Source organism: Syngnathoides biaculeatus, chromosome 16 (genome assembly GCF_019802595.1).
Source record: "Syngnathoides biaculeatus isolate LvHL_M chromosome 16, ASM1980259v1, whole genome shotgun sequence".
Lineage (NCBI taxonomy): Eukaryota > Metazoa > Chordata > Actinopteri > Syngnathiformes > Syngnathidae > Syngnathoides > Syngnathoides biaculeatus.
The window spans coordinates 1,715,001-1,734,430 of NC_084655.1; the positions used below are offsets into that span (position 1 = coordinate 1,715,001).

Sequence of the window (19,430 nt, forward strand, 5' to 3'; positions counted from 1 at the left end):
TACCTTGAACATATACTTGGGTGAAATAGTTGAGACGTCTTTGTAGAACCCTCTTGGCCAAGTCTGGTGCATTTGGGAAAAAACATACAGCAATGTTACCGGGAATACGTGATAGAGAATCTACTTCAAACATGAATTGTTCACTCGCCATTTTGGAATATTGTGGGGCATGGCAACTGTTTATATGGGGGCGCAGCTGAAGATCGCCAGTCGGAAAGGTCCATATCAAAAACCACCAGTGCTTTAGTTAGCAACACAGTCTGAGCAATGTAGGGCAAAAAGAGTTAGAGATGCTGCTTATGCTTACTCTCGATAATAATGGTAAAAGTTAAAAAAAATTTGGAGAGATGGCTGTGGAGTGATGGGATGTGAATAATAGAAGAAAAAGTGGTGAAACTGGACGAGACTCTCTCTTTTGTGAGTAATAAGGTCTGGTCAGAAGCCAAAGTAGAAAGTACAGGGTGAGATGGTGTACAATGTGAAAATTCCACCTTGGCACAGCCTGATCGAGGATGAAAGCGCGGACAAAACAGTGCACAAAAAGCTAATTCTGTACTTTAAATATAGAAGACAACAAAACATTAAAGGGGAAATCTAGTGCTTTGCAAAAACAGTGTCTCCAATAGGTCATGTAATATGTATACCCTATTTTGACAATGTAATGCTAAATCCTCTCTCATTTAACCGTGTTTTGAGAAGATTTTTAATCGATAATTAAGAATTTTCAGGGGTGCTACCATTTTCGCAAGTCACATGACCAACGTGCACGGATGTGACGTGTACTGTGCCGCAACAAAGGCTGGATTACATGGGACACCATGTATGCCCAGCACCGATTTCTCGTATTTATCCTCATCTAATGAAGAAATAGCAGTATCAGTTGATCGGGAAGACGTAGGAATACTTCCAAAGATTTGAACCTGTGGCTGTAAATGTTTAGTATTCGGATGTTTCTTCGGGCGGAATGACGCTTGACCTTTAAAACTGTTTGGAAGCATCATTCAGCTTTTATCATGCATTGCTAAAGATATTCTGCAAGCAATAATTCAGTTTTACACCAAGAAAAACAGACAGGGATATCATTATGGGTAAAAAAAAATGAAACAGTTGCAAGCGACCTTTCAAATTCAGGGTTCATATATGCCTTGGTTTAGCTAGCAATGTACTTTTTGTTTGTTGACATTCTCATTGTAAGTTTGCAAAAACACAAAATTGTTCTTAAATATGTTCTGATGGGGATGTAAATGCTGTAATCTGAATTTTTGAATGAGCCATGTAACGTCAATGGATGACACTGATCTGACCACAGTGCATACATCTGATGTTGCTCACAGGCTTAGTGTGTTTGGTCAGACACGTAAAAAATTAGAGGGAACGTTGGTCTTGACATTAATTTACGTGTTTATTTCATAAACGTTGGTAACAAAAGAAGCCTGATCCTAAACAATCAGTAATTCACCCAGAAACATGAAATGCAAGTTACTGAACATGTTCGGAAGTTATGCCAAAAGCACGAGTTCGGAGCTTCTTCACGTACTGCGAGCGCATTTATGTCGAAAGTCATCAACATCATGAGCCATGTCAAAGGAAATTCAATTACACTGAAAACGTTTCTGGGATATAACACAGGTAATGTTTCAGTATCTTACTGTAATAAATATGAGATTGTGATTGGCTTTGACTTGATCGAAGTTCTAACATTAGACTAGTCTGTCCATATATCTAAAAGCGAATGGCCATTTTCTCCCACGGTACCGCATCATCTTAAAGTTGAAAACTTTTCCCCTTTACATGCTTTAGGAAGATTTAGCAAGCATGAGCATTTCACGGAAGCGATCGTTCCGTTACCGTGTCGCATGAGAAAACACGGAACCGAAAGTCCATTTCCCAGATCTCAGGGCTTACTTTTAATCAAATTCGCCCATGTCTGGAATGTAAAACAAGTTCTCAACGAAATACAACAATCTGTATAAAACGAACCTACATGAACCCCTTTATTTTTAATGATTAAAACGCCCAGCTTTGTCAGTGTGGTTTACAAACAGCACCGGTTTCCTCTTCTGCGCTACGCATGCGCAAGGTCGAGTTATTCATATCCGGGTCACTCAAACGCTAGCCAAACATGTCGGTTGCTAAGCGTAAAAGACAAAATGCTCATGCCTGCTAAGGCTTTATTCTGAAGTAGATGTAAAAAACGGTTCCCATGAGCATTATCAATAGGAACCGAAAAATCGTTTTCCACCGTTTCACAGGACAAAAATCAACGGAACTGAAAGATCGGTTACCATACTTGCCGAAATCCTCATGCCTGATATAGCTCATCTACTCCTAGCTTTCATCAATGGATTGACAATAGATACCGCTGTAAATTACGCTAATTTTAACAAAACATCATTAAATGAAATGATTTGATTATATGAATACTTAATTTTGAAAATGAATGTCCATTGACCTCTTTAAAAATGTCTGTCTCATTGCAGCGTTAATAAATTATGATTATGGTATAGACTGTTTTCGACCACGTGACTACATCCGGGGCACCTGGCCGTGTTGGATGGGTTCACTGTACTGAAGGACTGTTCACTCTAATGCTTTTGCATATAGACCGGAGTTACACAAATGTTCGTACGACTGTTAAAAGTGAGACATGATAGCTAAAAAGACTTTGCAACGTTATCGGTGCTCATTAGATGTTTCAAGAAACAGTTATTACAAGAAGTGTGCTTTGATCGTCAATATCGATTAGGGATCGCAACCGGTTACAAATAACCGGTTTTCGTTTTTTTAAAACCGAAACCGTAATCGGACTTTCGAAATCTGTTAAAATTTCAAATCATTTCTTCCGGTAGTTCACATTGCGCTATTTTTTCAACATCATTTCCACTTTTTTCAAATTTCGCTATAAGAGTAAAGTTGGACTCAAAAGAACATTCAGTTATATCAAAGAAACAAACATGGCATTGAGGAAACGCTCGGTATACTTTCATGCCCTGTCTGAAAGTCCGAAAGAAGAATGTTAACATTAAAACATTTTTACAAAAAAAATAAAATTTAATTTACACGAGTGTGTTGTTGAAAGGCCTACAACCAATTCATCAATGGCTGAGTTCGTCATGCGGCGCTATCCATTGCAAGCACACTGCTAAGGTTAATGTACCGCACAATGAAATTTAAACATGTACCGCGTGATTATAGTCACCGTTGTGTTAAATTATGTTGATTATACCAACGAAAGAGGTGGAGATTATTATTTTCATTACTGAGGGGGGGGGGATAGAGAGAGAGAAATAGAGAGAGAGAGAGAGAGAGAGAGAGAGAGAGATTTGACCAGGACGAGTCCCAAGTGGAGCCCGCACTTTTTTCTCCACTTCCACGGCTACATTTTTAACTCAACTCACAAAACAGCTAGAGGTGCGGGAACTCATTTTTTGAAAATTTATTATAATAAAACAGAAAGTACAGATTTTGGAGAGATGCTGCTCGATCAGCTCTGCTAATATGAGAGGAGCCACAGTTGTCGCAGGTCGGTTGCTAACTGCTCCGTTTTCTCGCACTGGTTCTTGATAACTGCTGGCTGTCTAAAGAAAGACGCTTTATAACGGCCGTTGGAGGAACCAATAACATAGCAGTGCGCCCCCATCCATACGCCTTTTTGAAATGATTCATGCTTAGTTGCGTGTGTTTACGTGAATTCACCAAACCAAGATGGCGCCCGCGTTCTAAATCAGAAGGTGTGTGACGTCCGTCTATTCGCTAAAAACTACATACTCGGGCATAACAAATCAGTAAGTTATTTTAAGGTCTTGAGATTCCATCCCATCACACGCGCAACTTTACATCTGCCGGCATGACTGGTGGATGACACCCGTAACTTTATATCAGCGGGCATGACTGACCACACCCGTACATTTTTCAAATGAGTGACTGCAACGCCCACTTTCATTTGCGCAACCAATAACATAGCAGTGAACCAACATTCATACGCCTTTCTGAAATGATTTCTGCTTAGTCACTGTTTGTTTTCTTGAATTCACCCATCCTAAAAGGCGAAAGCTTCCGAAACCGGAATGTGTGACGTCAGTCGAAAACTATCTATATAAGCCACATAACTGATTTTTTGCTTTCCTCAATGAAATCACAATGAAAAAAACAACGTTTTAATTTCACTTGGGTTACATTTGCCTGATATTTACATTTGATGTTCTTAAAGTGGGTAAACTTCATCTCCAACCGCATAAGCTCGCTGAGAAAACAGTGAATGGAGGTCAAGGCATGTAACATATTTGGAAAATCATGCATCGAAACTTTTACTTTGATGCTGTCTATTAAATAAACCTCTTTCAACACTACACAAAATAAACGTATTTTACAATTAATACGGTAATTTAAGTCACACTAAATTACATACTAATTGAATGAGCATAGAACACGTCCTGCATTCAATTGTGAAGCATAGGTAACAAGCGAGTCGCATTCTTAAAAAGACCAAATTAGCATGCTTTCATTCATGGCACCACTTAACGACAAATTGGTAGCACGATTTTTTTTTTAACCCAAAATGTATCCAAATCGCAAAAATGGAAGCGCCCGTAAGACTGCAATCGGGAACATAGCGATGGCATGCAGAATGTTTTTATTCATGTCCAAGCTACCGAAACACTTACCGTTACGATGAAAACGTCTGAACGCGTCGTAAAGTCAATTGATGAACTGTGATTTCTGGTGAGTTTTAAGCTTGCAACAGACTGGGCTACAATAGTCGAGACAAAAAACCCTTCGAGGTTCAATGCTGATGAACTTCTTTGTCCATTCAAAAGGCTATACGCTAAGTAATACAATAACTTCAGTAACACAGCTAGCAATCCCCGTCTGCCCGCCAACAGCAATCCCGGAAGTGACGTTCGGTCAAAGGCTTATGGGTCTTCGGAATGCAGACCATAGATCTATAAGTCGATATCTTACCAACTGATTGTTCGTTCATTAAAGTATCCGCCACCTTGCAGCAGTCATTTGTCAACATTTCCGCATTGACCATACATCAATATGCTGCTTAGCGTTGCATCCTCAAACACTATACAGTAGATAAGGTGGTTTTACCTGTCACAGTTAACAGTATTTTAAACTGTGTCCAGCCTATATAAAACTACTTTGGGAGAGCAGGTGGAATAATAGAAAATGCATCCACAAACTCATACGAGTATGTGCTGGTGCGTATTTTTTTTTTTCCTTCTGTTTAACCCTTAACACTTATTATCGCCTTTGTCAGTGGTTATCATACTTTTTTACACCAATCATTACCTAAAGAATTACTTCAAGTGTAGTAGGTCGCAATGAAGCCCTATGGAACAAGACAGTGCAATTACAGATTCATCTGGAGGCAGGTCCTAAACCCGGATAAATGCAAAGGGTTGCGTCACGATGGGCATCCGCCATAAAACTGTGCCAAACAATTATGAGCGTTCATCTAAAGAATGCCATACCGGATCGGTCGTAGCCCGGTTTAACAACGCCCGTCCCCAGCACCGTTAACCTGCAGGGCGTCGGTGGAAATTCAGATACTGTGGGTCGAAGACAAAGAAGAGAAGGAAAGTGGATTCGTAGGCAGAAGAATAAGAGGAATGCACAGAGCCTACAACTGAGTGTAGGGACTTTGAATGTTGGGACTATGAGAAGAAAAGTTCAGGAGTTCATTGACATGAGGAGAAAGGTTGATATATTGTGCATCCAAGAGAGCAGGTGGAAAGGTAGTAAGGCTATAAGTTTATGAGCAGGGTTTAAATTATTTTACCAAAGGGTCGATTGGAAGAGAAATGGAGTAGGCGTTCCTTTAAAGGAAGAGCTGGCTAAGAATATCTTGGAGGTGAAAAGAGTTTCAGATCGAGTTATGAGGCTGAAATTTGAAATTGAGGATGTTATGTATAGTATGATAAGCGACTTTGCCCCACAGGTAGGATGTGACTGAGAGTTGAAAGAAATTCTGGAATGAACGAGATGAAGTGGTTCTGTGCATCCCAGACAGAGAGGAAGTTGTGATTGATGCTTATTGTAATGGACGTCTTGGTGAGGGAAACAGGGGCGACGAAGAAGTGATGGTTAATTACAGCATCCAGGAAAGGAACTTTGGGGGACAGATGGTGGTGGACTTTGCAAAAGGGATGGAAATGGCATTAGTGAATACTTTTTTCCAGAAGAGGTAGAGCGGAGGTAGAAGCATGCAGGTGGATTATATTTTCTGCAGATGATGTAATCTGAAGCACGTTACTGCATAGGATGGTGGTGTGGAGGATGTCTCTGGTGGTGGGTAGGAAGATTAAGAAGACAAAAATAGAGCAGAGAACCATGTGGTGTAAAATGAGAAAGGAATAATGTTGTGCGGTCTTTCGGAAAGAGGTGAGACGGTTCTCGATGGACAGGGGAATCTCCTGGAAGACTGGACAACTACAGCCAAGGTGATTAGAGAAATAGGCAGGAGAGTAATTGGTGTGTCTTGTGGTAGGGAAGGGGTGAAAGAGACTTGGTGGTGGAACCCCAAATTACAGGAAGTCATACAAGGAAAGAGGTTAGCTCAGAAGAAGTGGGACACTGAGAGGACTGAGGAGAGGCAAAAGGAATACATTGAGATATGGCGTAGGGCAAAGGTAGTCGTGGCGAAGGCTAAACAAGAGGCATATGATGACATCTACACCAGGTTGGACATGAAAGAAGGAGAAAAGGGTCTTTAAATGTTGGCCAGACAGAGAGATAGAGATTGGAAGGATGTGCAGCAGGTAAGGGTAATTAAGGATAGACATGGGAATGTGTTGACTGGTGGCAGTAGTGCGCTAAGTAGATGGAAAGAATACTTTGAGAAGTTGATGAATGAAGAAAATGAGAGAGAACGAAGAGTAGAAAGACAATGATTAGTAAGGGGGAAGTTAGAAAGGTACTAAAGAGGATGTAAAATGGAAAGGCAGTTGGTCCTGATGACATACCGGTGGAGATATGGAAGCAATTTGGAGAGGTGGTTGCGGAGTTTTTGACCAACTTATTCTACAGAATACTAGCGGGTGAGAGGATTCCTGAAGAATGGAGGAAATGTGTGCTCGTTCCCATTTTTAAGAGCAAAGGCGATTTGCAGAGCTGTGGGAACTGTAGAGGAATAAAGTTGATGAGCCACACAGTGAAGTTATGGGAAAGAGTCGTGGAGGCTAGACTCAGGACAGAAGTAAGTATCTGCAAGCAACAGGATGGTTTTATGCCTAGAAATAGTACCACAGATGCATTATTTTCCTTGAGGATGCCAGTGGAAAAGTACAGAGAATGTCAGAAGGAGCTACATTGTGTCTTTCTGGATCCAGAGAAAGCCTATGACAGAGTACCAAGAGTGGAACTGGATGCGTAAGTCTGGTGTGGCGGAGAAATATGTTGGAATAGTACAGGACATGTATGAGACCAGCAGAACAGTTGTGAGGTTTGCCGTAGGTGTGACAGAAGAATTTAAGGTGGAGGTGGGACTGCATTCTGGAATCAGCTCTGAGCCCTTCCCTCTTTGCTGTGATAATGGATAGGCTAATTGGATTAGAATCTCCTTGGACCATGATGTTTGCAGATGATATTGTGATATGCAGTGAAAGTAGGGAGAAGGTGGAGGAACAATTAGAAAGATAGAGGCATGCACTTGAGGGATGGAGGGGGAAGAGTGAGGCTCCAGGGAAAAGAGATAGCAAGGGTGGACGACTTCAAATACTTCGGGTCAACAATCCAGAGCAATGGTGAATGTGGTAAGGAAGTGAAGAAACGGGTCCAAGCGAGTTGGAACAGCTGATTGAAGGTGTCTGGTGTGTTATATGACAGAAGAGTCTGTGCTAGGTTAAAGGGCAAAGTTTACAAAACAGTGGTGAGGCCGGCCATCATGTACGGGTTCGAGACAGCCTCACTGAAGAGACAACAGGAAGCAGAGCTTGAAGTGGCATAAATGAAGATGTTGAGGTTCTAGGTAGGAATGAGCAGATTGGATATGATTAGAAATGAGCTCACTAGAGGGACGGCCAAAGTTGGAGGCAAGGTTCAAAGGAGCAGACTTCGATGGTTTGGACATGTCCAGAGGCAAGAGAGTGAGTATACTGGTAGAAGGGTGCTGAGGATGGAGCTGCCGGGCAAAAGAGCAAGAGGAAGACCAAAGAGAAGATTGATGGATGTTGTGAGGGAAGGCGTGAGAGGGGTTGGTGTTCGAGAGGAAAATGCAGGATATGGGCTTAGATGGAAAACATGACACAGTGTGGCAAACCCCAACAGGACAAGCCGCAAGGAAAAGAAGAAGATCATCTGAAGACCAAATCTACAATGAGACTTTGCATGTGTCAAACAGACCAGGAAAAGCATCTTTGTATATATTCTTAAACATTGTCATGGTCTTTTGACTATACTCCCCTATCACTAAATGGTTTAGGTCCTGGATACATGAAAGAAATGATCATGGAGTTCATTCCCAGGAGGGCTCTGAAATTAAAACGATTCAGGTCAAATAGTGGCATGCAGAGTCCAAAGAATACATGGTGAAACAGCATTTAACTATCATGCTGCACACAAATGGAATAAGTTGCCAACAGACTTGACGTCAGCCCCAAGTGTGAATGTCTTTTAAGCCAGATTGAAAACGCTTCTTCTTTTCTCATGCTTTTTGGACTATTTCCAAAATTATGAATATTTCTTGCATTGTACGCTGTTTTTAAATTGTATTTGATCTTTTTTATTTTCATTTTTTTATCTATATTTTATTTTATTTTCATTTTCACCTTTTTTTCCCTGTCTCCTGGCTTTCCCACCTGACCCGCAGCACCAACAATGGGACCCCCTCAACCCAACACACACACATCCCTACCCTCACTAGGCCCCACAGCACACAGAGAACCACCAGCCCACCCCCAACTCAAGGGAAGAGGAGGAGGCGAGCGCAGCGAGATACAAGAGAAAGACAGAAGAAGAGTAAGCAAGCCCAATGACCAACAAGGGGTCCCCATCGCCCCCACCAGCAGCCAGAGTAAGCAACCCAGGTAGGAACCAGCCAGCACCATCCAAGCACCCACGGAATATGGGCCACTCACCATCATACCACTAATACATCCTTGATGTGAGGTGAAGAAGTGAAGAAAGTTCCAACCCCACAGAAGCCGGAACCGCTTGCACTCCATGGATGTGCCCTCTCACAATGGAAACTGATCTGAAATATGTGAGAAAAGAACCGTAACTAAGTAAATACAATCAGAATCAGCTTTATTGGCAAAGTATGTAAACAAAACAAAGAATTTGTCTCCAGGAGTTGGAGCGGCCCTCGTATGACAAACATGTTGAGTAAGACAGTAGACAGACACTCAAATGATAAGGAAACATTTAAAAAAAAAATTATTAACTCACAGTTTTGCAAAGGATGCAGAATCTTCTAGCATTTAGAGCAGTCAGAATGCCCATCAGAGCGATAGTCCAGTGCAACGACCATCGTGCAATGAGTGTCTAAACTTTAAGGAGTGTATGCAGTTTAAACTGACTTGTCGCGCTATAGTCTACCCTATATACGTAAGACTAATTGGCCCAGCAGGATGTGACAACAAACCCGAGGCATAACATTGGCAGTATGTTGCAGCAGACTTGTGCGTTCGCTCTTTAAGAAATTAATTGCAGGGGGAAGAAGCTGTTGGAATGCCCAATAGTTTTGGTTTGCATTGTTTGATAGCGGGCGGCACGGTGGTTCAGCTGGTAAAACATTGGCCTCACAGTCGTGAGGTCCCGGGTTTGAGCCCGGACCTGCCTGTGTGGAGTTTGCATGTTCTGCCTGTGCCTGCATGGGTTTCCTCCGGGCACTCTGGTTTCCTCCCACATTCCAAAAACAAGCAACTTTAATTGGACACTCTAAATTGCCCCTAGGTGTGATTGTGAGTGCGGCTGTTTGTCTCAATGTGTCATACGAATGGCTGGCAACAAGTTCAGGATGTACCCCACCTCCTGCGCGTTGACAGCTGGGATAGACCCAAGCACTCCCCGCGACCCTCTGGAGGATAAGTGGAAAAGAAAATGGATGGATATTTGACCGCGCCTGCCCGAAGGAAGGAGCTGGAACAACTGGTAGCTATGATGCGGTGGGTCCGAAAGGATCCGGCCTGCTTTTGTCTTAGTTCGATTGGTGTGCTAGTATTCTAGTATGTCGAGGGTGGTGCCGAGAATGCATTCAGCAGTTTTAATAGTCCATTGCAGTCAGAGATTTTCCTTTTTTTGTGGCAGTCCCAAACCAGACTGAGATGGAGGCACACATATGGATTCGATGACAGCTGTGCAGAACTGTCTCAGCAGCTCTCATGGCAGGCTGTGCTTCCTCAGAAGCCACAAGAAGTACAGTACATCCTTTGCAGGGCTTTATTTTTAAGATGGAGTTGATGTTTGCTTCCCACTTCAGGTTCTGTGAGACTGTAATTCCCAGGAACTTGAAGGTCTCAACATTTGTCACAGGACACTTGGACAATGTGAGGGGCAGCTCTGGTGAAGGATGCTTCCCATAGTCTACAATCATCTCTACAGTCTTTCGTGCGTTCAGCTCCTTGATGTGTTGGCCATACCACAGCTCCAGCCTTTTTGTCTCCTGGTGATAGACTCTTCGCCATCGTCGATGACTGTGGTGTCATTTGCGAACTCCAGGAGTTCGATAGCCAGGTGCTTTGTAGAGTGAGAAGGGCATCGGTGAGAGAACAACACCTTGACGTGCCCCGGAGATGATAGTGCGTGTGCACAAGGTTGTGTCTCTCACCTCACCTACTGTGTTGTGGCTGTTAAGAAGCTGTAAATCCACTGGAAGATAGCTGGGGAGACGCTGAGCTGGAGAAACGTAGAGGAGAGGAGCTGAGGAGTTCAGGGATGATTGTGTTGAAAGCAGATCTGAAGTCTACAAACAGATCCTTACATAGGTCCCCAAGCTCTCAAGGTGTTCTAGGATGAAGTCCAGTCCAATGCTCATTGCATTATCCACTGACCTATTTTGCAGTGGGTCCAGCATGGAACCTGTGACACTCTCGAGGTGGTCCACAAGGCATTCAAAGGACTTCATGACAACAGACGTCAAGACAACAAGCCCTTAGTCATTCAAAATGAGTTTGCAGGTTTGGTGGGGACCGCGATAATGGTGGAGTGGAGTGTTTGAAGCAAGAAAATTTGCAGAGTTCCAGTGATATGATGAAGATCTTTGTCAAGACCAAAGCAAGTTTGTACATGCACAATTTCAGGCACAATGGAGACACAAGATCTTGGCATGGCGCTTTGTTAATCTTTTGGTGTTTGAAGATCAGTCTCACGTCCTGTTCATGGATGGACGAATGAATGAATGAATGAATGAATAAATGAATGAATGCCATTTATTGTGAATATATGATTGTATAACGAGCACACACCAATGAAGTTCCAATTTTGCCTCATTGGTCCACTTTTTTTCAGACTTTACCAAAGGTTTTGCGCACTTGAGTTCTACCCTGTATGTAGGTATTAAGTAGATAAAGAAGTGATCAGAGGAGCCAAGGGAGCACGGGGAATGGAACGATATGCATTATTTATTGTAGTTCTAAATGGACTAAATGGAACAGTCAGGTGCTACCTTGAAGAAAGGATTTACTTTGTAACCATTGGAAGTGCTCAATCTCAGCAAATGTCAATGAAATATGGGGTTCCTCAAGGGTCAGTTCTTCGAACCCTGGTGTTCAGCTTCTATATGTTACCCTTGGGTCAAATTTTCCAGAAATTTAGTTTTGACAACCATAGCTATGCAGATTACACACAGTTACATGCAGCATTATTTCCAGATCACTATAGTTCAATTGAGGTGTTCTACTATTATCCTAATTAGATAAATAAAAGAAAGAACTAAAATTTCTTTCAACGAAACCACAACAAAACTGAGATAATTGTTTTCCTCTTGAGGGATTTGATTTGGAGAAGAAGCAGGAAGTGACGTTATCAGCAGGAGCGCACTCATGCGGCCTCATGTGTTTATACCAATTTTACCTGCGGGAAGGTAGATCTTTGTTCCTTCGTGCGAGCCAAAATGTATTGCTGTATTTCTTGTATTGCTGGATATTGCTCGAACGTTCGGGAGGATTGATTCGCTCTTCATACTTTTCCAAAAGACCCGGTTCGTCGTGAAAAATAGATTGCACAGGTGCAATGGATGAGAGCTTTGTGGGTTCCAAATGACAGGTAGGTGTGTATAGAACTACTTGAAAAAAACAATAGTTTGGGGGACGTAATCTTTCTTTCAGCGAGTGACCACTCACTTGCTCCTTTTTGTTTTTGTGTTTTATTTTTTGCTCGCGGCCGGCCGGTCGCTTGCTCGCCAGGGGTGTATGGGAGTCTGTTGTTAGTTTGAAGTAATCCGCATATCATCTAAATATGGCTCGAAACGATAGGGTTATATTCCCATGGTCACTTTACTCGACTGTGAGATGTTCTCTTCTCCGTAAAGAGCTTCCGTGTCAGAAGGGGCATCGGAAAAATGTAAAAATCTCTGTTGTTCCTCTCCCATAGCAGGTGCCACTACGTGTTTTCAATGGCGAATGTCCCAGTGTCATGTCTGGTGATTACATTGCAGGCAATATGGCTACCAATCGGATGTCGAGTGAGACTTCTGCAACTTTGCGCATGGATGACACGCTCTCTGCTCATATTTATTTTTTCTTATAGACATTGAAGTGAATAATGTTCGATGTATTTTTCATTACAATATCAATTTTAGAATGTTTATAGGCACGTCACTTGGGCTTTAAAAAGCGCCAAGACTAAGTCTGAAAACCTGCCGTTCTGATAGATTCCGACCCAACTTTCAAAATTCATATCAAATAAATCACAAAAACTGGCTCTCATCACCTGAAGAACAAATAAAGATTGAAGGCTTGCATGTGTTAAGCAGACTAGGAAAAGCTCATCCATGCATTTATCTCAAGTAGACTTGATTATTGTAATGGTCTTTTGACTGAACTCTTCAAAAAGTGTATTAAACAGCTACACCTCATTCAAAATGCTGCAGCTCGGGGTTTGACCAGAATAAAGACGTCAGAGAATATAACTACAATTGTAAAGTCTTTACACTGGCTTCTACTCACCTTTAGAATAGATTTTAAAGTTCTGCTACTGGTCTATAAATCGCTAAATGGTTTAGGTTATGAATACATGAAAGAAATGCTCACAGAGCTCTATCCCAGTACGGCTCTGACATCATATGACAGCATTTAGCTAATATGCTGCAAAAATTTTTTGGGAATAAGTTATCAACAGAGGTTACTGCCTAAATCAGTTTGGTCCTCTGGACCCTTTGACGTTGGACATTGTACTAAGACACCAGACGTTAAAATCAATGTTTTTCCAGGATCTCATGTTTACAGACCTCAATATCCTTGGCCCGCGGCTGCTAACCTGGGGATGGAGGACACTCTCACTGGCCTGTGGAATTCTGGAGTCCTGGAAACATCCACCTCCTCATGGTGTACACCACTCAGGCCAGTTCTAAAAGGAGATGGTAACGCTTATTGTATGGTGCATGATTTGAGAGCCGTTAATGATGTAACGACCACACCATTGTTACCTGTAACAGACCCCCATACAATGTTGTCTACCATCACACTTGATTCGAACTACTTCACAATGATTGATTTGGCAAATGCATTCTTCTGTGTCCAAAGTTATCCAAAAAACTGCACACGTCGTTATGTCATATCCCCTTGTGGTTCTTACTGACCACTTGGTGACACCCTATGTTGCCTCATCAGCATTCACGCTATCTTCTCTTACGCAAACACGCCTGTTGAAAATTCTCACGTAGCCAAACATTACATATGTACACACCGGCATTAACATGACTGACAAATTGCATGTAGTCCCACGCTGCTGTGAAATCTGTCCAACCTCTGACGAACCGCGAACGGCAAGGTTCTGTTCATTGATGGTTGCTGTTACCATAAGGATGGCTCTTTGGCTGCGGCGGCTGCCGTTGTCGAGCAGCAGCCCTCAGGTGAATTTTTAACTGTTTCCTCTTCCGTACTAACATCTGCTCCCTCAGTCCAGGCAGCGGAAGTGCTCGCACTCTGTGTCGCACTGTCACTGTCTATCCTGACTCAGCTTACGCTGTATCGGCTGCTGTGTTGGACCTGTCAGCATGGAAACAGAATGAGTTTAAAACAAAGGTACTCCTTTTGCACATTTGACACTAATTCAATAATTAGACAAAGCCTTGGCCAAACCTTCGACGGTGGTCCCTGGCCTCTCCAAATCCACTTCAACCACAGCCCTCGACAAAAATGCTGCCAACTCAGCTGCCAAGCAGGCTGCAGGCTATGTCCCACAGATGCTTGTTCAATTATCTAACAAATGCTCTCCTGACCTGCCTGAACCTTCGTCTCATAGTGAATTGGTTAAAATACAGCACAACGCCTCTCTTGAACAAAAGACTATGTGGCATGCTGGCGGAGCCTCCTGTGCCCCTGACTGTCTCTGGGTCGGCCCCTATGTCCAGCCAGTGTTAACTGATGGACCTGTACTCTGTAAAGTTTTGACCAAAACTCACTGTATGGCTCATATTGGACCTAAAGGCATGCTAACCAAAGTTTGCATGTGGTGGCATCCTAAAATGTCTGACCTGTGTCACGCCCACTGTCGTAACTCTAATATTTGCCAGCTACACAATGTTCGCCCCACTCTTATAGACTGTTGCCAGGTTTATTTGACCCACCCACCTGGCCCAGTGCTGAACTGGTCATGGATTTCACAGACATGATCACACCTGTTTAAAGTAAGCGCTAACGTCTTGTTTTTGTTGACACCTTTTCCGGGTGGCATGAAGCCCGACCCCGGCGCTCGCGACGACGCCATGTCAATAATGAAAGCTTTGGTGAAACACTGGATTCCAACGCACGGTTTCCCCACTCTCATCCGCTCGGACAACGGGTACACATTTCAAATCCATACACCGAGCTTCTGTAGAGAAGTGGTTCGGGTTAACTCACAAGTTTAACCCTATCACCCAATCAAGTTTCAGTTGAGCGTATGAATCGCACGTTGAAGGTAAAACTGGCTAAAATATGTACCGCTCTCCCCCTTGCTCTGATGTCTGTGAGACAAACTGTGTCTCGCTCTACTGGTTTCTCTCCTTACGAACTTCTTACAGGTCATCTGATGCCTGGCCCTTCTTCCTCGCTCCAACCGCTGGAGGAGGGCGTTGTGTCTACCAAGTTTTCTCATTAACTGTTTTGGACACAATTGCATTCTTTTGCTTCTAATTTCTCTTCACAGATCCAGGACACTCTTCCATCACCACCTAATGCACTTGATCTTCCTGAGTGGTCATCTGTCTACCTGAAACAACTCTCGCGTAAGTGGTCAGAACCCAGTTGGTCTGATCCACATAAGGTGACTGCTCGTACCTCCAAAGCCGTCCGCTTGGAGGGAAAAGGAACGAAGTGGTTTCATTATTCTATGGTTTGCCCTGCTACAGACTCTTAATTGCACTTTTATTTTATTTTTTATTGATGTTTTATTGATTGATGATTCCTACAGATGGTCAGATTGCTTTTCAGACCAAGAGAGGGAGAGCAGGAATCTATGGTATTCTTTGTATTGGTGTTATTGTTGTTCTTGGTATTTTTATTTGGGAAATTGCTTAAAAATACCCTATACCCACATCCACATCAGTACCAGCCATTAGCACAACCCACCCAGAAAATATTCATCACAGAGCTAAATGGTGTATAGGGGGAAGGGGAGTCTCGCTTCTTATTATCAGGTGCCAACGCTAGCTGAAACCGAAAACCGAAACAATTGGAAAATGCATGTGATAATCGAGACAAACGAACAGATGAGCTTTATTTTTGCGACAATGCTTCCAAATTCACTAGTGTACTTACGCTAAATCAAAACTTGTTTTCTATTGGAGGGTACAAGGCTAGTGAGTGGAGAGACTATGATTGGTATATCGATGCGGGTGGATACACAAAGGCTGGGGGCTCACACCACTTATGGGGATGGTGGGATAAGGTGTCGTATGGATGGGGAAAATCTGCCAGAGACCGGCAACAGCGACTCTCTATCAGAAGAGGGCCGGCAAATAGAGGACCCATTTGCCTCTGACCCTTAATACCACTCTTTCCCCTCTATTGGGATCACCCCCTGCCGTTCATAATACCCCTCATTTCTCCTCCCCCATTAAGTGTAACACATTAGGCTTATGTGTTTACAAGGCAAACAAAGATCCATGTACATATATACATTTTTTGTCCAAATAAAACCGCCTTTAATTTGACTAAGCATCAAAACAGTACACAGGCTCGGCACTCATCGGTTCCCACAGGATTGAGCTGTGGCCCAGCCTCCAATAGTCGTCTGAAGAGTCGTATTATAAACAAAGCCCCATCTGTTGATGAGTGGTTGGGTTATGACAGGTTTTTGACAGGTTACTAATGGGAGAACAAGTGGCTAATAAAACCCAGAGTGACTGTGTTGTATGTATGGGACAAAGACGTTTTATGTGTTGTGTCCTCTTCTGTCAACTCCATCTGTGTTCTGGATCTTATAAAAAAATTCCGTGCCAACTAAAAATGAATGCAAAATTTGGGATACTGCCCACTAGAACAAACCTGTGCTTACTGTGGCGCAACAAAACTTCACCTGTATTTTCCTTAGAGGAAATGGTGCCCCTATTGGCAATATCTCTGATGATCAGTGTGCAGAGACCCAGGAAACACATTTCTTTCAACCATGCTGATGTGTGGTGGTGGTGCAGAGGGGACCGTGTGTTCAACAGCTTCCCGCGCAACAGTACGGGCATATGTGCATTAGTAACTACACTTTTACCCATTTCCGTTGTTCCTGTCACCCGAGATGATCTGGCGGTTGCTCCTGGCTGATCAGGTAGTTGCCGGTTTTGAAAAATATACCTGTAATTTCCGATCTGTTTCCCGTTACTCCAAAACAAAATGTTGACCGTTTCAATTACATACATTATAATGTGCAACGTTTGGGCAATTTCACCCTTGAAGGACTTGAAGCTGTACATGAGCAACTTAGGTCTACATCTATTATGGCTTTCCAAAATAGAATCACATTAGATGCAGTGTTGGCCGAAAAGGAGGTGTTTGTTCCTTTTTTGGTGACCAATGCTCTACCATTATTCCGCCTCACTAATGCCGTAGATGGACTTCGAACCCTTAGTAAGAAAATGAAGGAACACTCTAGTGTTGAAACATCTATGTAGGATAACTGGATGAATGTGTTTGGTAAATGGAAGGGTGTCGTTTCATCAATCTTCATCTCTCTGGCCATCTTCACCTCTATTCTCACCCTCTGTGGATGCTGTTGCATTCCTTGTATTCATTCTCTTTTAACCTGTCTGATTGAGAAGGGGGCTGGTGCCCCAGTAGATGGCCGCGGTAATTATGTCCTCATTAGATCCCCGCCCTGACACACTCCTCCAGATGATTTTACTGTTGCCGTCGCTCCCATTGAAAATACTCGATACTGCTTCCCGATTGTCATGATGTTGACATGCCCCGTGATTGCATTGCCCTTTCTCATATTGTGTGATTAATTCTATTCTACTTATGTTTGAGTGTTGTTACTGTTTTAGAAATGTTTTACTGTCTTTGAGTTATCTAGCACTGTCCTGCAGGTTTAAAGTTTATGAGTGTTCTGTATCATGAGGCAATCCACTTGTTACAAGGTATGCTTGGACGACTAGAGAGGGTTTTATGCTTTCCATATTTCTTGAAGTGTTACTTTTGTGATTTTCGTGTTTGTTTTTGTGATCTCTTTCATAGATCAAGAGAGGGAATGAAGAATATTTTTATTGTACTTTAATTATTTGCTTAAATATGACCTTATACATTTAATCAATAGATAAGGTGTTGTCAATTTGCTAATCAGACTTGGATGTATTGTGTAGCGTGTGGTTGTCCTTGATCTTTGTATGGAGAAAACCAGCTGATGACAACCTCCTCGCCCAGGCGTTGCCGTGGAGACGAACGACACCAGATAAGTAGCGGAAAGTTACCCAAGACCAGACTGGGGGGGGGGCAGCCATTTTTACCATGGACCCATACATTTAAAAACCTTGTGTTACTGGGCAGCTTTTGTCTTCTTCTTTGGGCTATCCTGCCAGAAGACACGTGACTCGTGTGCTGCAGATACCTAGATAAGACCCGGACATCTGTATTGCACATTCCTTTGTAATAAATAATTGCTCATCTCTTCCTCGATCTGTGAACACGCGTAGGGTCCAAACTCGCAAATCCCTATACTACGAATAACTCATCTTAAGACATTTTTGTTATATTTTTGCTTTTACATTGTGCATGTGTTGTTGTTCAGGTTTCCAAAAAAAGGGCTGATGCTGCTTACTGAGATAAGGGACACAGGCAGGCATCAAGACCATAGGCAACCTGAGACAGATCGACAACATAACACAAATTAACCAATGAACTATCCATCCATTTTGAACACATCATATCCTGGCGAGGGTCACCGAGTGCCGGAGCCTATGCCAGCTGCCTTTAGGCAAAAGACAGACTATGCTCTGAATTTTTCACCAGTCAGTCACAGGGAACATAAAGACATGGACAACCATTCGCACTCACATTCACACTGTCACTGATTGATAACTGAACACACACTGCCTCCACTAAAGTGTTCAAGTGTTCGACTACACAATCAGTGACTGTAATAAACTATCCATCCATTCATTATCTGAGCCGCTTATCCTCGCAAAGGTCGCGGAAGTCTGTGAGCTTATCTCAGCTATGTTAGGGCAGGAGACTAGGTACAATTTTAAATTTGCTGAGTGGTTGCCAGCTAATCGGAGGGAACGTAGAAACATCCATTCACAGAGAAAATAACATCAAACGGCAATTTAAAGTCTATAATTAAAGTTGATGAGCCACACAATGAAGTTATGGGAAAGAGTAGTGGAGGGTAGACAGAAGTAAGTATCTGCGAGCAACAGTATGGTTTCATCCCTAGAAAGAGTACCACAGATGCATTATTTGCCTTGAGGATGCTTGTGGAAAAGTACAGAGAAGGTCAGAAGGAGCTACATTATGTCTTTGTGGATCTAGAGAAAGCCTATGACAGAGTACCAAGAGAGGAACTGTGGTACTGCATGCGTAAGTCTGGTGTGGCAGAGAAGTATGTTAAAATAGTACAGGACATGTATGATGCCAGCAGAACAATGGTGAGGTGTGCCTTAGGTGTGACAGAAGAATTTAAGGTGGAGGTGGGACTGCATCAGGGATCAGCTCTGAGTCCCTTCCTGTTTGCAGTGGTAATGGATAGGCTGACAGATGAGGTTAGACTGGAATCCCCTTGGACCATGATGTTTGCAGATGATATTGTGATATCCAGTGAAAGCAGGGAGCATGCAGAGGAACAATTAGAAAGAT

General features: G+C 42.8%; 1 protein-coding gene across 1 annotated transcript in view; it reads right to left on the reverse strand.

Moving 5' to 3' along the window:
- Positions 1–5,020, reverse strand: part of LOC133514580 (chromobox protein homolog 1-like) — a 49,571-nt gene extending 44,551 nt beyond the window's left edge. The window contains exons 1-2 of the mRNA XM_061846392.1: positions 4,963–5,020; positions 4,665–4,912 (exon numbers count right to left, since the gene is read on the reverse strand). Of these exons, the coding sequence (XP_061702376.1) occupies positions 4,665–4,912; positions 4,963–5,020 (306 nt within the window). The remainder of the gene's footprint in view (positions 1–4,664; positions 4,913–4,962) is intronic.
- Between the last annotated feature and the right edge of the window lie 14,410 nt (positions 5,021–19,430).